This window comes from Oncorhynchus keta, chromosome 23 (genome assembly GCF_023373465.1).
Source record: "Oncorhynchus keta strain PuntledgeMale-10-30-2019 chromosome 23, Oket_V2, whole genome shotgun sequence".
In the NCBI taxonomy this organism is placed as follows: domain Eukaryota; kingdom Metazoa; phylum Chordata; class Actinopteri; order Salmoniformes; family Salmonidae; genus Oncorhynchus; species Oncorhynchus keta.
In genome coordinates this window covers 43,487,554-43,514,793 of record NC_068443.1, presented here as the reverse complement: position 1 = coordinate 43,514,793, position 27,240 = coordinate 43,487,554, and the positions used below count along the sequence as shown (strand labels likewise).

Below are 27,240 nucleotides of genomic sequence, written 5' to 3'. Positions count from 1 at the left end.
CTACTACACCTGTTGTATTCAGCATTTCACTGTGAGGTCTACTACACCTGTTGTATTCAGCATTTCACTGTAAGGTCTACTACACCTGTTGTATTCAGCATTTCACTGTAAGGTCTACTACACCTGTTGTATTCAGCATTTCACTGTAAGGTCTACCTACACCTGTTGTATTCAGCATTTCACTGTAAAGTCTACTACACCTGTTGTATTCAGCATTTCACTGTAAGGTCTACTACACCTGTTGTATTCAGCATTTCACTGTAAGGTCTACCTACACCTGTTGTATTCAGCATTTCACTGTAAGGTCTACTACACCTGTTGTATTCAGCATTTCACTGTAAGGTCTACCTACACCTGTTGTATTCAGCATTTCACTGTAAGGTCTACCTACACCTGTTGTATTCAGCATTTCACTGTAAGGTCTACCTACACCTGTTGTATTCAGCATTTCACTGTAAGGTCTACCTACACCTGTTGTATTCGGCACTTCACTGTAAGGTCTACCTACACCTGTTGTATTCAGCATTTCACTGTAAGGTCTACCTACACCTGTTGTATTCGGCACTTCACTGTAAGGTCTACCTACACCTGTTGTATTCGGCACTTCACTGTAAGGTCTACTACACCTGTTGTATTCAGCATTTCACTGTGAGGTCTACCACACCTGTTGTATTCGGCACTTCACTGTAAGGTCTACTACACCTGTTGTATTCAGCACTTCACTGTAAGGTCTACCTACACCTGTTGTATTCGGCATTTCACTGTAAGGTCTACCTACACCTGTTGTATTCGGCACTTCACTGTAAGGTCTACTACACCTGTTGTATTCAGCATTTCACTGTGAGGTCTACTACACCTGTTGTATTCAGCATTTCACTGTAAGGTCTACCTACACCTGTTGTATTCGGCACTTCACTGTAAGGTCTACCTACACCTGTTGTATTCAGCATTTCACTGTAAGGTCTACCTACACCTGTTGTATTCGGCACTTCACTGTAAGGTCTACCTACACCTGTTGTATTCGGCACTTCACTGTAAGGTCTACTACACCTGTTGTATTCTGCATTTCACTGTGAGGTCTACTACACCTGTTGTATTCAGCATTTCACTGTAAGGTCTACTACACCTGTTGTATTCAGCATTTCACTGTGAGGTCTACTACACCTGTTGTATTCAGCATTTCACCGTAACGTCTACTACACCTGTTGTATTCAGCATTTCACCGTAAGGTCTACTACACCTGTTGTATTCAGCATTTCACTGTAAGGTCTACCTACACCTGTTGTATTCAGCATTTCACTGTAAGGTCTACTACACCTGTTGTATTCGGCACATGTGAAAAATAACATTTGATTTGGATGGAAGTGTCTGGGAACAAAAATGGGTGTAATGGGACTTACACGACTTCACTTTAGAGCGTGTGCCACCCTTCAGATCCCTTTATAAAGCACATGTTTATAATAATATTCAACATGCTATATCACACAGTTATTCCACATTTATGAACATTTTATAAAGCATGACATACGGTTATAGATGATTTGTAACACATTTATTTAGTGTTTATGAAGGCATTATGAAGGCTTTATGAAGTCTTTATATGCTGAAGATCATTTGAAGCGGGACTGAAACAATATGTGGTGTACACCCAATGTACTTTCCCTTTAGGAGCTAGTATTGATTTTGTACCATATGTTGTGATTCTCACCAAATATTGTTTTCTTCTCACACTATTCAAAACCCCACAATGGAATAAACAGCGTATGAAGCTTTCTTAGCCTATAGATCACATATGGGCAATGATCTGAACATCGTGTTGCTACAAAACTTCACATATTTGTCCACCCTTGACAATCGCTAATCAATATCCAAAAACGGCACCTGCACATGATGATATTCTCTCTTTTGTGGCACTAACGTGAAGGTTTATGTTAGGGGAAATGGTGTCGCAGTAGCCTAGTGTGTAGTGTGGGAATATCTACAAGCAAACATGGAGAGCTTTGTGTTCACATTGCTCTAAAAAAAAAGGAACCAGACCGCGAAATTCAAGCGAAACAAACTCAGTTCGGTTAGCTTCGGGGGCTCTTATGAGGGGTCTGAGTTCCTTTGGAGAATTCACACTGCACAAAAAATGAAGTGAACCACGATGAATTAAAAAGATTTGGCTGAAAGGGACCAAGTGTGAAAACACCCCAAAGAAGTGACACTTCTGGTAACACTTCAAGACAAAAGTATAATGAATTATTATCTATAATAATATTATTCAACATATATTATAAGTGTATAATCACCTCGACAATTTTTCTATGGCCTCAAAATATTTGATAATAACTCAAGATTGTTGTGAGATAAAATGTAAGAGATTATGAGGGGGTCTTAGCAGATGTTTATGTGAAGTCTTGAAAAATGCCTTTGGACTGCATTGTACATCATTAGACCTGTTGGATTTAAGTTAGAATAGCATTGTATGGTTTGAGTCAGCACAATAGCATGAAAAGGATATGTAGGACTGTCTTGCTTCCATTTATTGTATAACATTTTCTCCTACTTATGAGCATCAACTGTATGAACCGTCATCATACAAAATGAATAAACAGCTGTGCAGCTCTGGAGGAGGGATCACCCTATACATTGACAGTAACATCAGGCACAAACGACTACGTGACCTTGAGGACAATCGTTGTGAGTGCCTTTGGCTGTGGACGAAACTCTCACGCCTCACTGTGGCCTGTACTGTATTATAACATATATAATTTACATCCCACCCCCAACTTCTAAAGAGGCGAGGTCTCAAGGGCGGTGCTTGGACCATGTGCAACACAAATACACCCTCACAGGTGATTCTGGGTGACACAAACAGATTCAAGCATGGTTTTCTTTGTTCTAGGTATGGCCCTAACCAAGTGGTAACAAACTCTACATTTAGCTAATCAGCTAAACTCCATATTTACCATCAAGAAAGGCCTATACTCCAAAGCCAAGCATCTACCACTGAGGTGAGTCAGATCACCAGACCATATTGTGGTCAGCAGGTGAATGGCCTAAATCACCAGCTCAGTACATCTACAAACAACACCGTACATCTGACAACCTAAGTGCTCTCTCCCTGGCACTAAATATAGATAGTTTCACATCAGTCTAAACAGCAAAACACTCCCAAGAGCAAACAGATGAATTTAACTCTCTCCTAAAAAATTACTCTCAATAGTAGTCTCTCCATCAAAAAAAGTTAACTGACCACCAGAGACAAGCAATGGATGACCACACACACAGACTCAGCCTCAGCTCAACCAGACAGAAAGCCTTTCACAGTCAAGACAAAGCAGAATACAAGACGCTTCAGCAGAATGTTGCAGCTCTAGTGAAAAATGCCAAGAAAGAGTACTTCCAGGCAGAAGTTCAACAGCTGAAGTCGTCTAACTTTGCTGGCTAATACAAATCATAGAAAAGCTTGATTGGTGCAAGTGAGACTAGAGAAAACCTTTCAGCCCCCAATCAACAGGATTCTCAGAGGGAATGTGACATGCTCAGTGCCCACTTTCCTCTGTATGGGAAGGTACAACATGCATGATCCCTGAAATTGAGGCTGTTGAAAACAAGCTTACAAACGTCTGTCCCCCCAGCTTCAACATTGGCCAGATCAAAACCCATCTGAAGCGGCTGAATGGGCAGAAGTCTGCAGGCCCGACGAGATTCCTCCCTGGTTCCTAAAACGAACTGCATGGAGCTTGCACCAGTACTGTGCGATATCTTCAACATCTATGGAACACAGCTACTTCCCCCTATCAATGGATAAAGTCCATCATCTGTGCTGTGCCTAAAAAGAGCATATTTTCATTTTTCCCCCATCTTCCTCCAAGACTACAGGCAAATCTCTCTCCTCAGCTCCATGGGAAAAATCTATGAGCGGTTGAACACAACATGCTGTAGAAGGAGACTGCTCCGAACATCAACTCCTCACAACATGGCTTTGTGAAGAACAGGTCAACAGTATTTGCTCTGGCACAATGCATCAAATGAAGTGCCAAATGTTTATGCAACTTTCATGAACTTTTCCAGAGCATTTGACACCCTAAACCATAGCCATCTCCTACTCACTCTAGTGGAACATGGGGTGACCCGCTCACTATGGATCTCTATCAAGAGCGAACTGGACAAACCGCAAGCAGACGGTGAGGTCGAGAACATGCCTTTCTAACTCACAGCCAGTCCCAGCTGGAGTGCCCCAGGGTGGAGTGCTCTCTCACCTACTGTTTGTGCTATGCATGATCACCATAGACTCCAGCCTCCCAAAGAGCATCCATCCTGTCAAGTAGGCTGATGACCTCACATTCACAGATTTTGCTCCCTGGCAAGCTACCTGGCCAAATACATGGAGCAGTATATGCAGTGGCCCAATGGGGAAAACCAACTGCCTGTATGTGAACGAAAAGAAAACCAAGGATATGGTCATCAGCTTCAGAAGGGTATCTTTTACATGTGTTTTATATTGTATTGACATTGCATTGTATGTATGTTTCTGCATATATACCAAGATGTTCAAATAAACCTAAACCTAAAGAGCTCTCAATCAAAACTTTCCCAGCTGCCTTTCCTTGCATTTCACAAAATATGTTTTAAGCAGCATGATGTATGCATATTTCTTATTTTGCAAGATAAGTTTCTATTTCAAACTAATCTGACTTCATACATTTCTATTTCTACTCACTGTATGTGAAATAGCAATTGACATTCTCCTTGGGCTTAGTGTTTTTACAAATGCCTGAAGCTTTGCTGCAAATGTTCTTCAACACATTGGTAACTGTATTTTCCCATGCTGCTACAGCTATGTTTCCATTTTCAAAAACAAACACGGTTTAAACCAACATGGCAGCTAGAACACCTCATAGGATACATAAAACATCACAACAGCTTTGAATGTTGGAGATACCAATACGCTGCATTCAATTTAGAACAGTGTTACGCTGCTGCTCTTAGAAGCCAGTATCATGCTGCTGTGTGACAAGGTTTTAACGGAGCAATGTAAGTGAGAGGTGTTTGTTCCCTTGCATCAATGGAGGGAGACTTCATAAACCATTCAGCGGCACTGTGACCCTTAAAACATTCAGTGTGACAAGGGAGGTGTCTACATACATTTATAGGAATGCATTGTTTCTGATACTCTAAATGGTTGAGAGATCATTGCCGTGTTCGTTAGGCACCAAATTGAAGAAATGGGGCAGAGACTACTGGTCCAATAAGAAACACTCATTTCTGTTTTCTGCTTTAAAGTATTTTGCTACAGTGATCCCGAATGAACATGAACCACGGTAAGCCTGAATTGATCAAATCCATTGTTTGTTAAAAAAAACTGCTGTAAAATCCATATGGAATTAAATTGATAATCTGTTCTATAAATATACATTTGAAACAAATATTGCAGATCACAGTGAACCCTGTGACAGACTACAGGGCCAGTTCACTGTTTTCATTTGAACACGACATGATGGAGTACTTGATAATGTCACTGTTGTAATAACACTGGAGCATAGATTCACTTTTCGTCACATTTGAACGTCACGTGACTTGAGAAAGTCTGGACATTTGTCTGGACATTTGTGCGTTGAGGTCCTTCCAAAGGGAGCCAATCCCAACGTCTTAAGCTTTGCATAATTTCCATCATGTTAAATCTAGTTAACAAATTCTCGCAAAGTTCATTCTTTCAAAAATACTGCCAGTCCCCAAAAAAAGATTTTGAATGGAAAACCATTGGTTATTCTCACCGTCATTGATGCATTTATATACACCAATCAAATATCCTCCGAGTACAGCATTTTCTTCTCGTCATCTCACATTTGCTTTCTTGTATCCTTCTTTATATTCTTCAGTTTCCTTCCCTCATTTGTTAGATTGTCCGTGCCAACATTTTAGCAGGCTCAACCGAGGGCTAAGAGGCGAAGAGGTTACCGTCATCGCTGTGGCCGTAGAGGTCTGCCAGCTTCTTGAATCGCGGCCCCCAGTCGCTGAGGTAGTCGTAGTTCTGCTCCGAGTCCGTGCTCAGGGAATCCAGCGAGCTGAGGGACTCTGCGGCCGAGCCACTACCCTCGAAGGCATATGTCTGCAGCGAGTCATAGGGTGGTGCCGAAGCGTCTACGTCGGCCTCCTTCAGCCGGTCCCAGATAAAGTCGCGGAAGATGCCATTGTCTGGCGGTGGCCGGGAAGACAAGAAGAGGCTTGGCACTTCCGGGGTGACATCACGGCGGGTCTTGCCACCGCTCTCACCGACCAGTTTCAGGTTGCGGAGAGCGACCATGTCGAAGGCCTCTGTGTCCTCCTCGCCGCCGCCCTCGTCATCGTAGCGCACAATGTTCTCACGCACGTCGCGCTCCTCGTCCAGGATCAGGGGCTCTTTCTTCCTCCGTCGCATGGTGACAATCAACAGGACAAGCACTGTGTTGAGAGACAGAGAGGGACAGTCACCATCAACAGAGGATCAAGATAGCTGAGGGTTAATCATTAGTAGACAAAGTAAAAATGATCTGTCAATAAATATCATTGTGGAGACATTCTTAGGCAAACCTTGAGCCAAGATGGACAAAACGACAGAGGCATCACATGTCCAGGACCACTGTGGACTTTTTTTTACAGTACAGAACATTTGTGCTATATTAGAAAATGTATATTTCATAATTTTGGGTCATAGTCCAAAACATACTGGTAATGATAGGCAAACCCTGTCTGCCACCTGTGTGGCATTAGGCCCCCTAAACACATCAACACAACCGTTGGAGGCAAGCTTAGCTCCGAGGAACAATTTGATGGATAGAGCGATAAAGAGCCAGTGGGGGTGGAGAAAGGAATGGAGTCGATTGATAAAGAGCGATACTATCTGTATTACATTCATTGCAATAGGCCCATGTTATTCATTGTGTTTTCAGCCACGGCATATAAGACACCCTCGTTGTATTTTCCCCACCTTTAGCCTGAAGAGTATACTCTCGTCTGAGACTACAGTTTTGGTATTGTCTGGAAAATTACATTTAAGATGGGGGCAGATGATGCGCTCCATTGGTTTTATTAATAGCTTCAACTGATTAGGTTTTAATCACTTGTACTGCAGTGCTGAGAACAGCTAGCTGTTCATCGAGTGTGGTGTTATCTGGAAAAGGTGTTACTCATTACAGTCCTGAGTTAAGGTTATTTCTGGTGGAATTCAAGGTAATTTCAGGTTGAATTCAGATCAAAAAGATCTCTATCGACCTTAAATGGACTCCTTTGAGGTTTTCGCAAATTACTTCATGAGATTTTCAAGATTTATACTTTTTAAATATGTAATTGGCCTGCTCATGTTGTTAGAATGTAAACAACACAGAGATAAACACACAGACATGAGCACAGAGATTTGGAGTGGCCAAATATGCTGTAAATATCAGGGTTTAACAGTGGTGCGATCCCAAATGACACCCTAACCCCTTTAGAGTGCACTACTTTTGGTCAGAGCCCTATGAGCCTTGGTCAAAAGAAGTGCACTTAACAGGTAATAGTCGGCTGCTCCCACAAGTTGCTTACCCTGGGCATCCTTTTTATGGGCACAGCATATGCCTATCTGAGCAATAAAACAGGATTATATGCCAGTCATAAAGCAGCCGCCCCTAAAAGCAAACGAACCCAAGTGCAGCCCCCAAACCATGTCAAGGTTCGACCCCTCTCTTTCTATATACTTGATGGACCATTTCTGTGCCATCTTTTGACATGCTAGAATAGTTTTATCCTAAAATTGAATAGAGTCTAAAACAATAGAAACCAACATCCTCACAATATTCTAAAAGCAAAGTTTGAGCTCTATCAATTTCAAGGGCAAGTTGAAAGTACTGACCAACACACTACCTGAAAGACTAATATACTATGCTGTGCTGAACACCCCATTGCTGAGCACTTGACTACGTGGGCTGTGTGCATATAGACCCTATGACATAAATCTCCCCTCCTTTAACTCAACACACACAAACATTCACAGATACACACACACACACACACACAGAATAAATATCACACATTCACGGACACACCCACATACAACATCACTGTGTGTCACACACACACGCACTCACACACTTGTTACATACAAACACACCAACATACACATCTCCGTCAAACACACTCCCCGAGACAAAGTCACAGTCCACCCATCAGGTTAGTGACTGCCTGCCAGAATCCCCTCCTCTCCCGCGTTGGATCTATACTCCCAGGGTTGAAAATAACCTCTGTCGCTGCAGAGTGAGTGAGCAAAGCAGGGGAGGCAAATGCCTAATAATTCATCCATCAGCGCTGCCACCGCCAGGCTGAAATATGGAAGCCGACCGGACCATACCTCATCTCCAGGCATAATGCCATTCCCTGGGCTAGACAAGCACGGCGGAGGCAGTAGCGGATTTAGGCACAGGCGACATGGGCAGCATCTTGCCGGGGGCAGCATGGAGCACCCAAACAATTATTTTTAATAATAATAATATTCTCGAATGGTGACATTTGCGCAATCGGTTTTCTCTCGCTCATTTGAACGTCATGTCAATGATATCATGTCACCTTGTGGGACTGTGGGTCAATTAACCTTGTCGGAATGGGCACCCTGATTGTAGTTTGTGAGCGAGGCAGGCCACTGCCTGGGAAGGTCTCCCTAACAGAAGTACGAGAATGGGAGGTGGCGGGGGTCTCCCCAGTGGAAGCCCGAGGTAGGGGGAGAGGGGGAATCTATCAAATAGCGCACCTATAACTTTGTACAGTACTTAATTCAATTGGTTGTGCAATTTAGTTTGTGTGTTTCTTGTTTGGAAGTGCAATAGTGTAATAATCAGGTTCTCGTCTTTATAAGTGTGTTATAGGACATTGAGTTTTATTTGTGTGTTTGTTGTTAGCAATACGGTAATAGTGTAATAATTAAATTATCTTCTTTATTTGTATTTATATACTACAATTTGTTTCAGAGGCGGTAGGGATGACCAGGGATGTTGTCTTGACAAGTGTTTGAATTGGGGGAAAAATCATTTACTTTGGAAATGTAAAAAGTACTTTTGGGTGTCAGGGAAAATGTATGGAGTAGGAATGTTTTGGAGTAAAAAATTAAGAGGAGGCAAAAATATATGTATTTTGTTTAAAGTGCTCCATGTCAGCAATGAGCATGTCTGGTTTCTGGTTTCTATATCCTCTTAATGTTAATTGAGCTTCCATGCATGAGCATAGGTTAACTGGATGTCTGATTGTCTGAACTCACCATAAATTGAGATTCTCAGTTACAGTAGTCAGTGAGATAGTTGATGAGTTAGTCAATGATATTTCCGCACAGTATTTGAAAAATCTTTACAACACTCCCCCCTTAGATTACCACCAGGACTGGTGGTAATGAGACCTAAATGTCATGCTCTCATATATCCATATTTGTCTGTCCATCTCCCTATCTACCCCTCCCTCTTGTGGTAACCAAGCAGGCATGCTGTTGTTAGTCGGCTAGGGATTTTTTCTCGTGTGTCAAGTGTTATTTACTAGTTAGTTAGTAAATAAATAATTAAACTGATTTTGTGTAGTGCTGAATCATAAGTAAAGCTGGGGTTCTTGCGGATCCAAGGAGTAGGCAGCTTTCAGAATGAGACTGATATGAGGCGATTAATAAGTGACCGTTTTGGATATATAAGTTATATATCTTTTCGAGTTTAATTCGATGGTAACTCTATAAACATCTTCTTCCGTGGTGCCCCAAATTCCGAACTGTCACGTCCTGGTCGAAGTATGTATGTTTGTCTTCATTTATTTGGTCAGGCCAGGGTGTGACATGGGTTATTGTGGTGCGTTTTTGTCATGGGGTTTTTGTGGGGTGTCTAGCATAGTCTATGGCTGCCTGAGGCGGTTCTCAATCAGAGTCAGGTGATTATCGTTGTCTATGATTGGGAACCATATTTAGGCAGCCATATTCTTTGAGTATGTCGTGGGTGATTGTTCCTGTCTCTGTGTTAGTGTTCACCAGATAGACTGTATAGGTTTTCACATTCCGTTTGTTGTTTTGTATTGTTCGTGTTTTTTTCGTCTATTAAAGATGTATCGAACTAACCACGCTGCATTTTGGTCCGCTCCTCTTTCAACAGACGAACGCCGTTACATGAACGAGTTAATTGTTGCATGATTCATTTATTGGGTAACAATTTGTTGGAGGAAATTATGGTTGAAATGATTAATTATGTATACATTTCAATTAGAACCATTTATTTTAATACTATTATGTTATGGTATGAAATGAAATGTATGGGTTCTTGGTTAAACTAGGACCGAAAATGTAGGTAAAACAAATTAATTGTCTGTACCTTGCGGTTTTAAGGGAGAAAGGAGGGCATATATCTTTTCAGACAGATAAGAATGTTTGTTTGATGTTCCATTAGTGGAGAAAAGTATATCTTTTAGACAGATTGGAATGTTTGTTTTATGAGGGGAGTAGAAGACATCTCCAGACCTGAAGACACTGCGCTATTGTGTGGATCGGAGAGAGTGTGAGAAACTGATGACGTCATTTTATGTTCTCTCTTTAAAATGTAATGTTCTTTGTATTTTGGGTCAGTACTCATCAAGAATAAATGCTGAACTTGTTTTTAAGACTGGTCTCGATCTATTTCATGCAAAATGATAAATTTACAACTTATTATGAAATAGAGAGAGTGTGAATTTGGTTTTGGCTACAAAACATATAGGAATTTAGAATTCCTCTAACACAATTAAATATAGTTAGTTGATTCGATAAATAATAGACACATCACAAATTCACAAGCAATAGCTTACCAGAACTTCATATATACAGTCATTGGGCTGGACCTAGTAAGACAGATAGAAAGGGAGGCAGAAAGGCTAGGTATCTATAGAGAGATGAATTAACCTGCATTTTCATCAGGATTTATATATTTTTATTTAGTCGATAAAATAAGTTACAGTACTACCCCTACATTGGCCTAGGCCGGCTCTCATTTCTTTAGCCGCCAATGGTTCACGGGGAATCAACGTGTCCATATGGCAAAGGCTGGTGCTCTCGTATTAGTGGGATTTAAGGAGCAGGCCTTTATTATTTTCAGGTTTATTATTATTATATTTTTTTTACCCCTTTTTCACCCCAATTTCGTGATAGTGTTGTCATATCGCTGAAACTCGGTAGAGGCGAAAGTTCGAGAGCCATGCGTCCTCTGACACAAAGTCCTGCCAAGTCGCACTGCTTCTTGATACACTGCTCGCTTAACCCGGAAGCCAGCTGCACCAATGTGTCGGAAAAAACACAGTTCAACTGGCGACCATGTCAGCGTGCATGAACCCGGCCCGCCACAGGAGTCGCTAGAGCGCAATGGGACTAGGACATCCCAGCCAGTCAAGTCCCCTAAAATAAACTGGAAGACTCTGGGCGACCCCCGGACGAGAATGTACAAAGCTGTCATCAAGGCAAAGGGTGGCTACTTTGAAGAATCTCAGATATAAGACATATTTTGATTTAACACTTTTTTTGTGTGTGTAATTTCATAGTTTTGATGTCTTCACTATTATTATATAATGTCGAAAATAGTCCAAATAAAGAAAAACCCTGTAATGAGTAGGTGTGTCCAAACTCTTGACTGGGACATTTTTTTCTTCAATTTATCAGGGGGTCAACAGCACCCCCATCACCCCTACTTCCTGTGGCTATGCTTAAAATGTATCATAATAGCAATATTAATTGCCTGGTAATAGATATGTAACTCACCCAAAAACTACAAAATGTTTTGTTGGATTTCTGCTGTTCATGTTCAACATGTTGGGGTATGCAACATTGCATGACAGATATAGGAGGGGAGTTTTAATGCACATGCTAACCTTGGCTGTAGTCCAGTCCAGGTAAAAATCTGAATTAAATTAAGGGCCCTGGATTTATTTGAATTTTTATGGAATTAGATGGTTTGCCAGCGGCTGATTGAATGTTGTCCATATTTGGAATTGTAAAAACTGATTAACTGCCTCTGGCGCAATGGGTTTGCGGTCTTGGCGGGTTAGTCGTAATTTGGCGGCTACCTTCGATGTTCCTCAAAGTCATGTACACTGTAGTGAGCTGAGCCAGTTCAAAAGTAAAAAGGCTGAAAGAATTCCGGGACCAAGGTATGCTAAAAAAAGATACCAAAACTAACTGGATATTTCAGTAAGCCCGCTTCCAGTTCCTCTCAACAAAGTTCAACAGCCACTGCCGCCAATGATGATGAGCTATCATCAGCAGCAACAGCAACTGGGCTATCTGCTAGCCTGGATCATGTGCCCCAGCTCCCAATCACACCGCCAGCAGTTGACCAGACAGCAGAGGAGCATGATGAGCCTACTGGTGAGGCAACAACTTTCTAAACAGGCCTCATTCTCGCTATATCAGCTGCTATACAGGAGGACCAGGACCATAACACTATGCCACCACCAGCAGCAGCCACCACACCTAGCCTGGTAGCAGAGAAGAGCATGCACAAGAAACCTCCAACTGCCCCTGCCACATGTGCCACAGGTCCCCTCATTGGGTCAACTGCTGCTGTCAGCAAGGAGGACTCCTACACCACTGACCCAGCTCGTTGGGGTAAACTTGATGACAGTGTGCGTACTTACTGGGCTAAAAAGGGACCCTCATTGGGTCAACTGCTGCTGTCAGCAAGGAGGACTCCTACACCACTGACCCAGCTCGTTGGGGTAAACTTGATGACAGTGTGCGTACTTACTGGGCTAAAAAGGGACCCGAATTGTGGCAGAAAAGAAACGCTGACATATCAGCATCAGTACAAACACCAGAAACAACACTTTTAAAAAGCCCATTTCAGAATGGTGAAAATGTGCCTAGGGAATGGCTTTTGTACTCTCGCTCGAAAGGTAGTTTATTTTGTTTTGCTTGCCGACTTTTTTTGGGACAAGAACTGTGGACTGCCATATTCAAAGCGATTTGGCAGTATTGGTTACAGTGATTGGAAACACAAGAATGACTGCTTATTTGAGCATGAAGGATCTGAATGGCATAGAATAACAAATAAATTGCTCGCCTACTTCATCATAGGTCATTTTGAAACTTTAGGGTGTTCTGACAATATAGATTATTTGGGTAATAAGCCAGTGTGATCCTTTGTTAAAAGCACATATAGAGAAATACATAAATGCCGGCAAAGGAAATCCCTCTTACCTCTGTAGGGATCTGCAAGGCATTTATTGAACTGATGGGACAGAAGGTGGTGGTTGAAATGATCAGTCAATTAAAGACATTGAAATAATTTTCAATCAGTGTGGATTCCACTCAAATGTTGCATGTAGACCAACTTACCTTCATCATGTGGTATGAGAATTTTCTCCGATTTCTGCCCACTACTAGCCATAGAGGAGAAGCCCTTTGGAATTCAGTGAAACTGTTTTACGAGAGATGGACATTGACAACTGAAGATGACAATGTTATGATAATGCTAGCGATATGTCAGGAGTCTACAAAGATCTTCAGTAGCACCTGAGAGAGATGACCCTTTGTTTGAGTGGGTACCATGTGCTGCCCACACACCCTCAATTTGGTGGTTTTAACTGTTGGGTTTTGAGACGGAGGAGTTGTTCACCTTAGCACATCATCATCTTTTTAATTATCGCTCAAAAGCCGTTTCATGCTGGCAGACAATTACTGTGGGGTTACAGCCAAATGTAAATCAATTCATTGAGACTGAAAACTCTCTAATACATGGTGGTCAGCACAAGCAACTAGCGGACTGTGTCTGAACGATACTTTATACAGGCGTCTCCAAACAAAATATCAGACGCGACTAACCAGCATTTCACTTCTAGTGATGAAGCCAGGGAGTTAAACAAGAAATGTAGAAACTCAAGACACTGCAGGCAGTTGACCTGGACTTGATTTGATTAGTTAATTAAGGCATTATGTGGCAGGCCTACCGGATCAATATGACAGCTTTGATTTGATTAGTTAATTAAGGCATTATGTGCCTACAGGATCAATATGACAGCTTTGATTTGATTAGTTAATTAAGGCATTATGTGGCAGGCCTACAGGATCAATATGACAGCTTTGATTTGATTAGTTAATTAAGTCATTATGTGGCAGGCCTACAGGATCAATATGACAGCTTTGATTTGATTAGTTAATTAAGGCATTATGTGGCAGGCCTACAGGATCAATATGACAGCTTTGATTTGATTAGTTAATTAAGGCATTATGTGGCAGGCCTACAGGATCAATATGACAGCTTTGATTTGATTAGTTAATTAAGTCATTATGTGCCTACAGGATCAATATGACAGCTTTGATTTGATTAGTTAATTAAGTCATTATGTGCCTACAGGATCAATATGACAGCTTTGATTTGATTAGTTAATTAAGTCATTATGTGCCTACAGGATCAATATGACAGCTTTGATTTGATTAGTTAATTAAGTCATTATGTGCCTACAGGATCAATATGACAGCTTTGATTTGATTAGTTAATTAAGTCATTATGTGCCTACAGGATCAATATGACAGCTTTGATTTGATTAGTTAATTAAGTCATTATGTGCCTACAGGATCAATATGACAGCTTTGATTTGATTAGTTAATTAAGTCATTATGTGCCTACAGGATCAATATGACAGCTTTGATTTGATTAGTTAATTAAGTCATTATGTGCCTACAGGATCAATATGACAGCTTTGATTTGATTAGTTAATTAAGGCATTATGTGCCTACAGGATCAATATGACAGCTTTGATTTGATTAGTTAATTAAGGCATTATGTGCCTACAGGATCAATATGACAGCTTTGATTTGATTAGTTAATTAAGGCATTATGTGCCTACAGGATCAATATGACAGCTTTGATTTGATTAGTTAATTAAGGCATTACGTGCCTACAGGATCAATATGACAGCTTTGATTTGATTAGTTAATTAAGTCATTATGTGCCTACAGGATCAATATGACAGCTTTGATTTGATTAGTTAATTAAGTCATTATGTGCCTACAGGATCAATATGACAGCTTTGATTTGATTAGTTAATTAAGTCATTATGTGCCTACAGGATCAATATGACAGCTTTGATTTGATTAGTTAATTAAGGCATTATGTGCCTACAGGATCAATATGACAGCTTTGATTTGATTAGTTAATTAAGTAATTATGTGCCTACAGGATCAATATGACAGCTTTGATTTGATTAGTTAATTAAGTCATTATGTGCCTACAGGATCAATATGACAGCTTTGATTTGATTAGTTAATTAAGTCATTATGTGCCTACAGGATCAATATGCTTTGAGACAGTAGATTAAAACATGTCTGGTACAGAGGCACAACTGTATTCGGATACATGATGACAAATCATCCTCAGTGTTTCGTTATCAGGCCATGAGAAGTTTTCTAGAAGCGTGGCAGACGGTATCTCTTGTCTGACATGACCATACGTTCATCATATACTATCTAATATACCATATATATGTAAAAAAAAAACTTCAGGATTATTGTTCGGTCATTTTTTGTTCTACTATCCAATTTGCACACAGTAAATACAGATAAATGAATTTGTACAAGCGCTGAACAGAAAATCGTAAAGTTTGGCACAAAAATATATGACATGAATGAGGACTTCCTTTGTGTTTGTGAGCATGGGTGCTTGAATACCGGTACTAATCTAACACGTGGCAAATTAACTGACGGTTGAATGCATGTTATTATATAGTGATTATGAACGTGTCACAAGGACCCTGTGCACTCATTTAACTGTTGTGTCACAAATTGCATGCGACAGGCCTAACTTAGGGCCTTGATTTAGCAACATGGCAGTTTTGCCGAAAGATGAATGGGCGAGATGTGCGGTAGATCAATTGAACATTATGCCCCATTTTTCATATATGGACTGAGAAAATAACCCATCATGCAAAATCAATGAGACTACAAGCAGAATATTTAGTGCTGGGCCCATTCTCATCGACATATTTTATAATGAGCCCAGCCACTGATAGCTGGGCTCCCTCTCCTCTCTCCCTCTCCTCTCCTCTGTCTATAGTGGGTAAAATGACTGTATTAAATAAATAATTTAAATTCTGAGCTATATTGTACACTCAAAATCATTTGAAAGTTGTATTATTTTATACTAACACAAGTTCCCAGAGAAATTGATTTTGTTAAACAAATAATTAAAAAAAATCTTAAAAGTGATGGGATCACTTTGCGAGGATAACGACACAGCCTTTTCAAAAGTGTTTTATGAGTTGGGAGGGATCTTAGACCCTTGGGAGGGATCTTAGACCATTTGGAACAGATTGGGGGGGGATCTTAGACCATTCATCCATACAGAATCCTTCCAGATTCTTGATATCCTTCGTCTGCGCTTATGGACTGCCCTTTTCAATTCAAACCACAGGTTTCCAATGGGTTTCAAGTCTAGAGACTGAGATGCAAAATGTTGATTTTGAGGCCAATTAACCATTTTGTAGATTTTTCATGTGTGCTTGGGGTTATTGTCTGGCTGCCTGACCATGTGTGCTTGGGGTTATTGTCTGGCTGCCTGACCATGTGTGTTTGGGGTTATTGTCTGGCTGCCTGACCATGTGTGTTTGGGGTTATTGTCTGGCTGCCTGACCATGTGTGTTTGGGGTTATTGTCTGGCTGCCTGACCATGTGTGCTTGGGGTTATTGTCTGGCTGCCTGACCATGTGTGTTTGGGGTTATTGTCTGGCTGCCTGACCATGTGTGCTTGGGGTTATTGTCTGGCTGCCTGACCATGTGTGTTTGGGGTTATTGTCTGGCTGCCTGACCATGTGTGCTTGGGGTTATTGTCTGGCTGCCTGACCATGTGTGCTTGGGGTTATTGTCTGGCTGCCTGACCATGTGTGTTTGGGGTTATTGTCTGGCTGCCTGACCATTTGTGCTTGGGGTTATTGTCTGGCTGCCTGACCATGTGTGTTTGGGGTTATTGTCTGGCTGCCTGACCATGTGTGTTTGGGGTTATTGTCTGGCTGCCTGACCATTTGTGCTTGGGGTTATTGTCTGGCTGCCTGACCATGTGTGTTTGGGGTTATTGTCTGGCTGCCTGACCATGCTGTACTTGGGGTTATTGTCTGGCTGCCTGACCATGCTGTACTTGGGGTTATTGTCTGGCTGCCTGACCATGCTGTACTTGGGGTTATTGTCTGGCTGCCTGACCATGTGTGTTTGGGGTTATTGTCTGGCTGCCTGACCATGTGTGCTTGGGGTTATTGTCTGGCTGCCTGACCATGTGTGTTTGGGGTTATTGTCTGGCTGCCTGACCATGTGTGCTTGGGGTTATTGTCTGGCTGCCTGACCATGTGTGCTTGGGGTTATTGTCTGGCTGCCTGACCATGTGTGTTTGGGGTTATTGTCTGGCTGCCTGACCATTTGTGCTTGGGGTTATTGTCTGGCTGCCTGACCATGTGTGTTTGGGGTTATTGTCTGGCTGCCTGACCATGTGTGTTTGGGGTTATTGTCTGGCTGCCTGACCATTTGTGCTTGGGGTTATTGTCTGGCTGCCTGACCATGTGTGTTTGGGGTTATTGTCTGGCTGCCTGACCATGTGTGTTTGGGGTTATTGTCTGGCTGCCTGACCATGTGTGTTTGGGGTTATTGTCTGGCTGCCTGACCATGTGTGCTTGGGGTTATTGTCTGGCTGCCTGACCATGTGTGTTTGGGGTTATTGTCTGGCTGCCTGACCATTTGTGCTTGGGGTTATTGTCTGGCTGCCTGACCATGTGTGTTTGGGGTTATTGTCTGGCTGCCTGACCATTTGTGCTTGGGGTTATTGTCTGGCTGCCTGACCATGTGTGTTTGGGGTTATTGTCTGGCTGCCTGACCATGTGTGTTTGGGGTTATTGTCTGGCTGCCTGACCATGTGTGTTTGGGGTTATTGTCTGGCTGCCTGACCATGTGTGCTTGGGGTTATTGTCTGGCTGCCTGACCATTTGTGTTTGGGGTTATTGTCTGGCTGCCTGACCATGTGTGTTTGGGGTTATTGTCTGGCTGCCTGACCATGTGTGTTTGGGGTTATTGTCTGGCTGCCTGACCATGTGTGTTTGGGGTTATTGTCTGGCTGCCTGACCATGTGTGCTTGGGGTTATTGTCTGGCTGCCTGACCATTTGTGTTTGGGGTTATTGTCTGGCTGCCTGACCATGTGTGTTTGGGGTTATTGTCTGGCTGCCTGACCATGTGTGCTTGGGGTTATTGTCTGGCTGCCTGACCATGTGTGTTTGGGGTTATTGTCTGGCTGCCTGACCATGCTGTACTGAAATGAATTGATGCACATTCAGATGTTAATGTCCCGCGTCATCATAATCCATCTTGAAGAGTACAAGCCTTCTGAGCAGTACTGATACATTTTTGCAATCCATACAATCTTGAAACAATTAAATAATTATCCACTATCCAATACATTATCATTTACATGGTATTTGCTGAGTCACGCGACCTCCGAAGTACTACAGCTGAATTGGTGCCAGTCAACACTCGCCGATCACCACAATTACAGACTATGTACAGACTATGCCAGAATGAAGGGTACAGATTGAGACACAGACACTGTCAATAATAGATGACTTTACGGCCATCAATATGTTGGCTGCCTAAAAATGTTAGATGTGAATTATCACTGAGGTGTAATGCAGCCTGGTTTCACAGACTAGATGTAACATGTGACACTCAAAATCAGTATAATATGTTACGTTTGGAACGGTTACATAGGACAGAAGGACACTTAAGGCAAAAACAAATAGGAAGGGAAGGTATATATCGGGAGCGTCCAGCAACTCAAAGGTTGCGTGTTCAAATCTCATCAAGGACCATTTTTAGCAACTTTTCAACTACTTATACTACTTTTTAGCTACTTGCAACTACTTTGCATGTTAACTAACTCTTCCACAAACCCTTACCTTAGCCCTTTTAGCTAACACTTCCCCGAACCTTAACCCTTTAACCTAACTCCCTTTTAACCCTAACCTTAAACCCTAGCCTAGATATTGCTAGCCACCTAGCTAAAGTTACCCAGAACAAATTCAAATTTGTAACATATCATATGTTTTGCAAATTGTGGACCTCAGATGACCTTAGGTGACCTCTCTATTTATGGTTTATCTATTTATGGTTCCAGCATTATGAGGCAGAGCAAACAACGGTACAGTATAGTGACTGCACAGAGCCCCAAGAGACCTCTGGAACAGCTGCTGTCATCGTTTGAGGAGCTCTGCCAAAATTTGTGAGATTGCCTCAAGATTACAGAAAAGTATAGAACCTCCAAGCCTTATTACAATTATTGAGTCACATGAGTGTGCTTAATTTTTGTTTCGCCTTATCCAGGTTAAAAGCAGTGCAGACACATGTCAGTCAAAAATGACTGTGACCAGAAAACAGGGCTGTGTCAAGTAGTAAGAACATGTTTGGAATCGGGAGTTACTACCTGAACTTGTCCAATAAGAAACCTTGTTTTTGTTTTCCGTTGCAAAGTGTTGTGATGTTCTGCCCTAGTGAACACAACTAAGTTTGGTGCAATTAAAAGGGGCACAAATCAGGACAAATACCATTGTTTTGAATGCGAACAACAACAAAACTATGAAACGACACACTGCTTCAGTGCCTTTGGTACAGCTTAGCTTGGGTCCTTGCTCTTCTCTCCCAGTTTGACTCAAGCGTCAAAAGTGCATTAGTTGTTAATAATTCCCTATTTAAAATGTTTTCTTTTTCTGTGTCCACATTCTCTCTTCTGGCTCTCCACGTATCCATCTGCCCCTCACCCTCGACCATGACGGAAGGACCCCCAAGGGAAACGGCTTAGTTGGCCCAAAATATCGTCTCATTTGAGGCTGTGCAGTAGTGGACTAATCCTAGTCTTCGTCCAAAATGGCACCCTATACCCTACATAGTGCACTACTCTAGGGTGTCATTTGGGATGCAGTACAAGTGCCACAGATATGCAGGGAGAAGCTTTGGGTGTCTGAATAAGACGTGGGAGAGGTCTTAAGAAATACAAGGATGCAAGGCATCTGCTGCCATACAATGTATCCTCCACAACAACAGGAGAGAACAGGAGAAATGGAGAAATGTCAGCCTGCTGCTGTGTAACACATAATGGGTAACATTTTCTTCCCTTGCGCAAAACAGCACTGAACCATGTAAAAAATGTAATATATCCATGCCTTCTATACCTTTCGACATTCATAATGACCTTCAGAGAGAGAAGCTCAGGGCCCATATTGATAAAACATCTCATGTTAGGAGTGCTGATCTAGGATCACCCTTGTCCATATAAACGTATTCATTATGATCTAAAAGGCAAAGCAGATCCAAGATCCGCCGACCGTATGAAGCCGTAATATCTAGCTCTATCAACAGGAAATGTGTGAATTATTTTGTCTAACAAAGATTGTATTAGGCAAAGAGATAATTGGACTTGGCAATAACACGACTGCAGCTTTGAAAGAGACCTTTCACTCAATCATCTGTTGAGAACAATTATTAAAGGTTGATTGTCACAGGAGACTAAGGTAACTGGAAAACCACCTGTTTCTCGCCTCTATCTATCTCAAAAATCACAAAGAAATCTGTTGGTTGATTGCTAACTTGTGAGATACACCTGTAAGTGTAAGTGGCCCATGATAGACGAAGAGACAGCGAAAGAGAGGTTTAGGAAGGTAATGAGAAGAGGCAGATCGCAAGATAAATAAATTCAAAAGTAAAGAAGGGAGGGCTGAAAATAACAAAATATTATGGGGAAAGCCCGAACATAGACATTGTCTGATGTTTTGACAAGTTTCTCACCATGTTACCTGCTTACGTCATCAAGAAACTACACTTACTCACTATATCTACTAATAGCTGCAAGATACACGAGGAGCTTGGTTGCACCACGGCACCTCCCAACAGTGTGTGACTAACAAACACGTGGGAGAATCTCAGTGGAGGAAATACCCCCTTAAATATGCAGGGCTCATCCCCAAAAATACAAAAAGGTACTTTACTGAACTGTTAATAAGTTTACAGGTTAGCTGGACTCATATCCCTGAGCATTTCATCAGTCTGGGTCAAACAGATCAAGAGATATAAAATATGCCCGTTATAGCATCACAATATGATGGATATGAATGTTGAGTCTTGACAGTGTTTGCAACATGTACCAAGTTTTGTTTCTATACAAATATCCGTGACTGATTCATTTGCATTTAAGTGCAGACCGTGCACACGTGAATGTTTATTGGTCAATAGTGGCCATGTTGTTTGACATACTAGCCTGGAAAATGGTGCGTTGAAAGACATTGGTCCATAGAGGCCAAATATTACGTTTCGTGCAGATTGGTAATTCGGTGCCAGAGGAGTAGCGTTTTAAGTGTTTTTGACCAAATTCTAAGTGGGGAAAAATCCATCATGGCCTACTTTATGGATCCTTGAGGCAAATGTTTTCCTTGTGGTTAGAGGTACCTATGTATACAATTTCAGGACTCTCAAACTTTCAAAGTTTGCATTTTCAATCACTTGTTATAGCGCCACCATGTGGCCAATTCGCATGGCATTGCATGAGAGGGTGTGGCCCATGAGCCTTTACCATGTTATTGCAATTGTTATTGCATGTGATTTTCCTTGGAGGAAGAACTCTGTATAGTAATAAAGAATGCCAAGAAAAACAATAGGGTTTCACCAGCTTCTCTGATGATCACCTAAACATAGCTGCAAGCACACTTTTTCCCTGGATAGAGAGGAACCTACATACCAAATTCCAAGACGCTAGGTAAAATGATGAGATTTAAGTAAAATGTTATTTATATCACCATCATTTGGCCGTTTAACACCACCACAATTTATATCACCACCATGAGTTGCACCATGTGTAACCAGATGAATTTGGCCACCAACTTACACCATCCCAACAAGTTTGGTGTCTATAGGTCTTATCACTTAAGAGCTATATTTCTCTAATAACAATAATAAATATAGCTGCAAGCATCCATGTTCAAGCTTTGGCCCCATAGTGCCACCATCAGGACAAATTGGACACATCATCTTAATATGTGCTACTTCTGTAGTCTTTACCACACTTACCAAATATCAGAACTCAAAATCGAACAGATTATGCAATATGCTTTTAATATATGTTGACTATATAGCATCGATAGATGCATGTCTTCTAAAAAATGTTTTTCCCAAAACTCTAGCTGGAAAAATATTACCACTATACTCCAATAAGCTTGCATGAATGTTTTTCCATGTCCAACAACACCATGTCACCAAAGAAGTTAACTACACTCACATCCTTGAGTGTGGATGCCAAATTTCATCACGCTGAGTCAAGCAGATGAAAGAGATATAAATATGTGACCAATACAGCACCATTGTGAGGTCAATTTAAATGTGCAAATTATTATTGACAGTAAAGATATTGTCTGTGACTGCCACGGAAATGATGTTACAGGCGAAACCCAGATAAAAATCCAACCAGGAGGTAGGCATTTTTCCAATCGCTTCTTATGAGAAACCAATTGCCTCGACGGATATATTATCGAATATATATGTTAAAAACACCTTGAGGATGGATCCTAAACAACGTTTGCCGTCTTTCTGTCGATATTATGGAGCAAATTTTGAAATAAGTTTGCCGTTATAGTTGCAGCATTTTCCGGTTGATTTCTCAGTCAAGCATGATGAAGAAACGGGAGCTATTTCGCCTACAAAAATGATATTTTTGGAAAAAAGGAACATTTGCTATCTAACTGGGAGTCTCCTGAGTGAAAGCATCTGAAGTTCTTCAAAGGTAAATTATTTAATTTGGTTGCTTTTCTTATTTTCGTGAAAATGTTGCCTGCTGCCAGCACAGCCTAGCATAGCATTATGCCATGATAAACTTACACGAATGCTTGTCTAGCGTTGGCTGTAACGCATATTTTGAAAATCTGAGATGACAGTGTTGTTAACAAAAGGCTAAGCTTGTGTTTGAATATATTTATTTAATTTCATTTGCGATTTTCATGAATAGGAAAAGTTTCTAGGGGTATTTATGTCCGCTGCGTTATGCTAATGCGTTTGAGGCTATGATTACGCTCCCGGATACGGGTTTGCTCGTCGCTAGAGGTTAATACGGAGCTACTTCAAGTTTCGAACGCTTACAATACAGCAGGATCACAATTGCATCATGTGCATCTCATATAGTTCTGGTGTTAGAGTTACGTCGCACCACAGTGTTGTCAAAACGATTGCCATGGTAACAAGTCCTCCTCTCCCAAATCCCACGTTATTATTCAACACACTACATGATATTCACCACCAACTCCTGTATTAAAATATCAAAACAGATATTTTATTTCCCCAGATGGGCATTCCATAAATGTGAAAGCCTGGCATCTCGTGACTTTGATAAAATAACTTAGAATCTTGTACTGTTATTAGATATGAAATGTCAGTCTGGGTGCCACACAAATGCAGCTTGCAGGCCTGATGGGGCACTGATGTTTTTCTGATGTTATAATGGCTGCCTCATACCTAGAAGTGTGAGGATGCAAGCCAGGATGGCGATGAGGGCCCCAGTGCTGAGGCCTGCTGAGAGCATGGAGGCTTCACTTCCACATGACTGGGGAGCTCCACCGGGGTCACAGTCGCACACCCGAATGGACAGGGTGTTGGTGCTGCTGAGGGCAGGGCTCCCGCCATCCATGATGAGGACAGGAAGGCGGTACATAGTCTGGTCGTGACGCTGGAAACCCCCTCGCATGGTCAGCACAGAGGCGGTGTTGTCTGTGAGGAGGAAGGCATAGCAGCAATATAATGATCAAATTGTGTTCAGATAGTAATACTTGGTGGATTCCAACTAATCATGATGACAGTTAGCTCTGATATAATGCTTGGATAATGGAAAATATCCATACCAGGGCTAGGAAACCACTATGGTGTTGTGGAGCTTCTCCTGCCTGGTAACTAGGCATTCAGTATGAAGGGCTCTCTTATTCTTCTAGGTTGTCCTGCTGCCAACTATGCACATTTCGTTGGCCAAATATGACTATGTGTCTGGCCTTTACCTTTGTTGTCTCTCAGGGTGAAGTTGAGGTTCCCAGCAGCCTCTGCAGTGAGGGAGAAGAAGAAGCGGTGTCCACTCTGAGGGTCGTCTCTGTCCATTGCACTGATGGTCTCAATGACCTGCAGGGGACAGAGGACCAAAGGTTACATTCAGTTCAGGTCAGTTCAGATATAGGAATTTGTCTTGTATTCTAGAGTATAGTGTCCATATTAAGACAGAGTCAGTCTTTAAAAAAATATAAATTATTTCACTTTATTTAACCAGGTAGGCCAGTTGAGAACAAGATCTCACTTAAAACTGTGACCTGGCCAAGATAAAGCAAAGCAGTGCGACAAAAACAACAACACAGAGTTACACATAAACAAACGTACAGTCAATATCAATAGAAAATTAATGTACAGTGTGTGCAAATGTACAAGATTAGGGAAGTAAGGCAATAAATAGGCCAGAGGTGAAATAATTACAATTTAGCATTAACACTGGAGTGATAGATATCCAGATGACGATGAGCAAGGAGAGATATTGTACTAGGGTGCAAAAGAGCAAGAAGATAAATAACAATATCGGGATGAGGTAGTTGGGTGTGCTATTTACAGATTGGCTGTGTACAGTCGTGGCCAAACGTTTTGAGAATGACACAAATATACATTTTCACAAAGTCTGTTGCCTCAGTTTGTATGATGGCAATTTGCATATACTCCAGAATGTTATGAAGAGTGATCAGATTAATTGCAATTAATTGCAAAGTCCCTCTAAGCCATTCAAAAAAACAGAATCCCCCCAAAAACATTTCCACTGCATTTTCAGCTCTGCCACAAAAGGACCAGCTGACATCATGTCAGTGATTCTCTCATTAACACAGTTGTAAGTGTTGACGAGGGCTGGAGACTATTGTGTCATGCTGATTGAGTTGAATAACAGACTGGAAGCTTCAAGAGGAGGGTGGTGCTTGGAATCATTGTTCTTCCTCTGTCAAACATGGTTACCTGCAAGGAAACATGTGCCGTCATCATTGATTTGCACAAAAAGAGCTTCACAGGCAAGGATATTACTGCCAGTAAGATTGCACCTAAAGCAACCATTTATTGGATCATCAAGAACTTCAAGGAGAGTGGTTCAATTGTTGTGAAGAAGGCTTCAGGGTGCCCAAGAAAGTCCAGCAAGCACCAGGACCGTCTCCTCAAGTTGATTCAGCTGCGGGATCGGGGCACCACCAGTATAGAGCTTGCTCAGGAATGGAAGCAGGCAGGTGTGAGTGCATCTGCACGCACAGTGAGGCAAAGACTTTTGGAGGATGGCCTGGTGTCAAGAAGGGCAGCAAAGAAGCCACTTCTCTCCAGGAAAAACATCAGGGACAGACTGATATTCTGCAAAAGGTACAGGGATTGGACTGCTGAGGACTGGAGTAAAGTAATTTTCTCTGATGAATCCCCTTTCCGATTGATTGGGGCATCCGGTAAAAAGCTTGTCCGGAGAAGACAAGGTGAGCGCTACCATCAGTCCTGTGTCATGCCAACAGTAAAGCATCCTGAGACCATTCATGTGTGGGGTTGCTTCTCAGCTAAGGGAGTGGGCTCACTCACAATTTTGCCCAAGATCACAGCCATGAATAAAGAATGGTACCAACACATCCTCCGAGAGCAACTTCTCCCTACCCTCCAGGAACAGTTTAGTGACCAACAATGCCTTTTCCAGCATGATGGAGCACCTTGCCATAAGGCAAAAGTGATAACTAAGTGGCTCGGAGAACAAAACATCGATATTTTGGGTCCAGACTTTAATCCCATTGAGGACTTGTGGTCAATCCTCAAGAGGTGGGTGGACAAAGAAAAACCAACAAATTCTGACAAACTACAAGCATTGCTTATGCAAGAATGGGTTGCCATTAGTCAGGATGTGGCCCAGAAGTTAATTGACAGCATGCCAGGGTGGATTGCAGAGGTCTTGAAAAAGAAGGGTCAACACTGCAAATATTGACCCTTTGCATCAACTTCATGTAATTGTCAATAAAAGCCTTTTGACACTTATGAAATGCTTGTAATTATACTTCAGTATTCCATAGTAACATCTGACAAAAATATCTAAAGACACTGAAGCAGCAAACTTTGTGAAAATTAATATTTGTCATTCTCAAAACTTTTGGCTACGACTGTACAGGTACAGAGATGGGTAAGCTGCTCTGACAGCTGATGCTTAAAGTTAGAGAGGGAGATATGTCTCCAGCTCCAGTGATTTTTGCTTTAGTTTTTTTTTATTGTTTAAAAGTCCCGCTGAGACTGAGGCTGTCCTATTATGGACACCATGTTGGAGCAGCACTAAGTTAAAAAAAAATATCACCAAGAGATAGAGCCATATAGATCACAAGCTATAAAATTTGACATGACAATATTGAAGCTCATATATAGGTCATACTTTGAGAGGGAAGGCAGTACCATACTCTATAGGGTTGGGACTTGTGAGACATCGTATAGTGGAAGTGAGAGATATTTTCTAAAAAACAGGCAAGGAAAATCAACACGATTTGGTGACCGTTCCACCGCCAACACAATCCCCATTGAACTGCCTGTACGTCAGCATTAGCTTCACACCAACATGATAATAGACCCTTTCAACAATACTCAAATAATAATTGTGTTACATGAGTATTTATTTGTCAGGTTGATATATTCTAAGCGGAACCTGATATATTTTGTATAATATGACACAATACATGTTTTGCGTATTGTAGCTATGTCAGCTGCAGAACAACAATTAGACTACAGAGTTCAGGATGGTGATATGAATCATGTCTCAAAAACATCATCATAGGGGGTCCAAATATCAGTTCCAAACCAAATGGACATGAGGAAGTGTGGGTTTAAGCCAATGAACTAATACTGCACACACACACACACACACACATTGTTTACCCAGGAGAGTTTACGTAGCATTAAAGTGGAAAAGCCAGCCCCTGGCTTACGAATTATTACACACACTAAAAAAAACGCACACCATTTAAAAGTGCTGTGTTTAAAAGATGATTATCAGTGGAGGCCCATCAGGTTACGCTATAAGATGATTCACTCGGTCCAACGCTCTGCAGTGGTCTAATCGCCCTAGCTTTGGTTAAACACCGGCCGATCCCTGGCCTCGCCAGGAGCCAGACAATCTCCTGGAAACTGGAAATTGAACAACCTGCATTCCAAATGGCATCCTATTCCCTATATA

At 41.7% G+C, this 27,240-nt stretch overlaps 2 protein-coding genes across 3 annotated transcripts in view; one reads left to right on the top strand and one right to left on the bottom strand.

Annotated features, from left to right (window-relative positions):
• Nucleotides 1-27,240, top strand: part of LOC118402460 (protein disulfide-isomerase TMX3) — a 435,969-nt gene that overhangs the window by 194,708 nt on the left and 214,021 nt on the right. The gene's annotated exons all lie outside the window — the stretch shown is intronic.
• The window catches only part of LOC118402461 (cadherin-7-like), a 175,343-nt gene continuing 149,646 nt past the window's right edge, over nt 1,544-27,240 (bottom strand). Inside the window, exons 10-12 of the mRNA XM_035800677.2 lie at nt 24,035-24,152; nt 23,502-23,753; nt 1,544-6,429 (exon numbers count right to left, since the gene is read on the bottom strand). Coding sequence (XP_035656570.1) covers nt 5,927-6,429; nt 23,502-23,753; nt 24,035-24,152 — 873 coding nt within the window. The 3' untranslated portion in view covers nt 1,544-5,926. The remainder of the gene's footprint in view (nt 6,430-23,501; nt 23,754-24,034; nt 24,153-27,240) is intronic.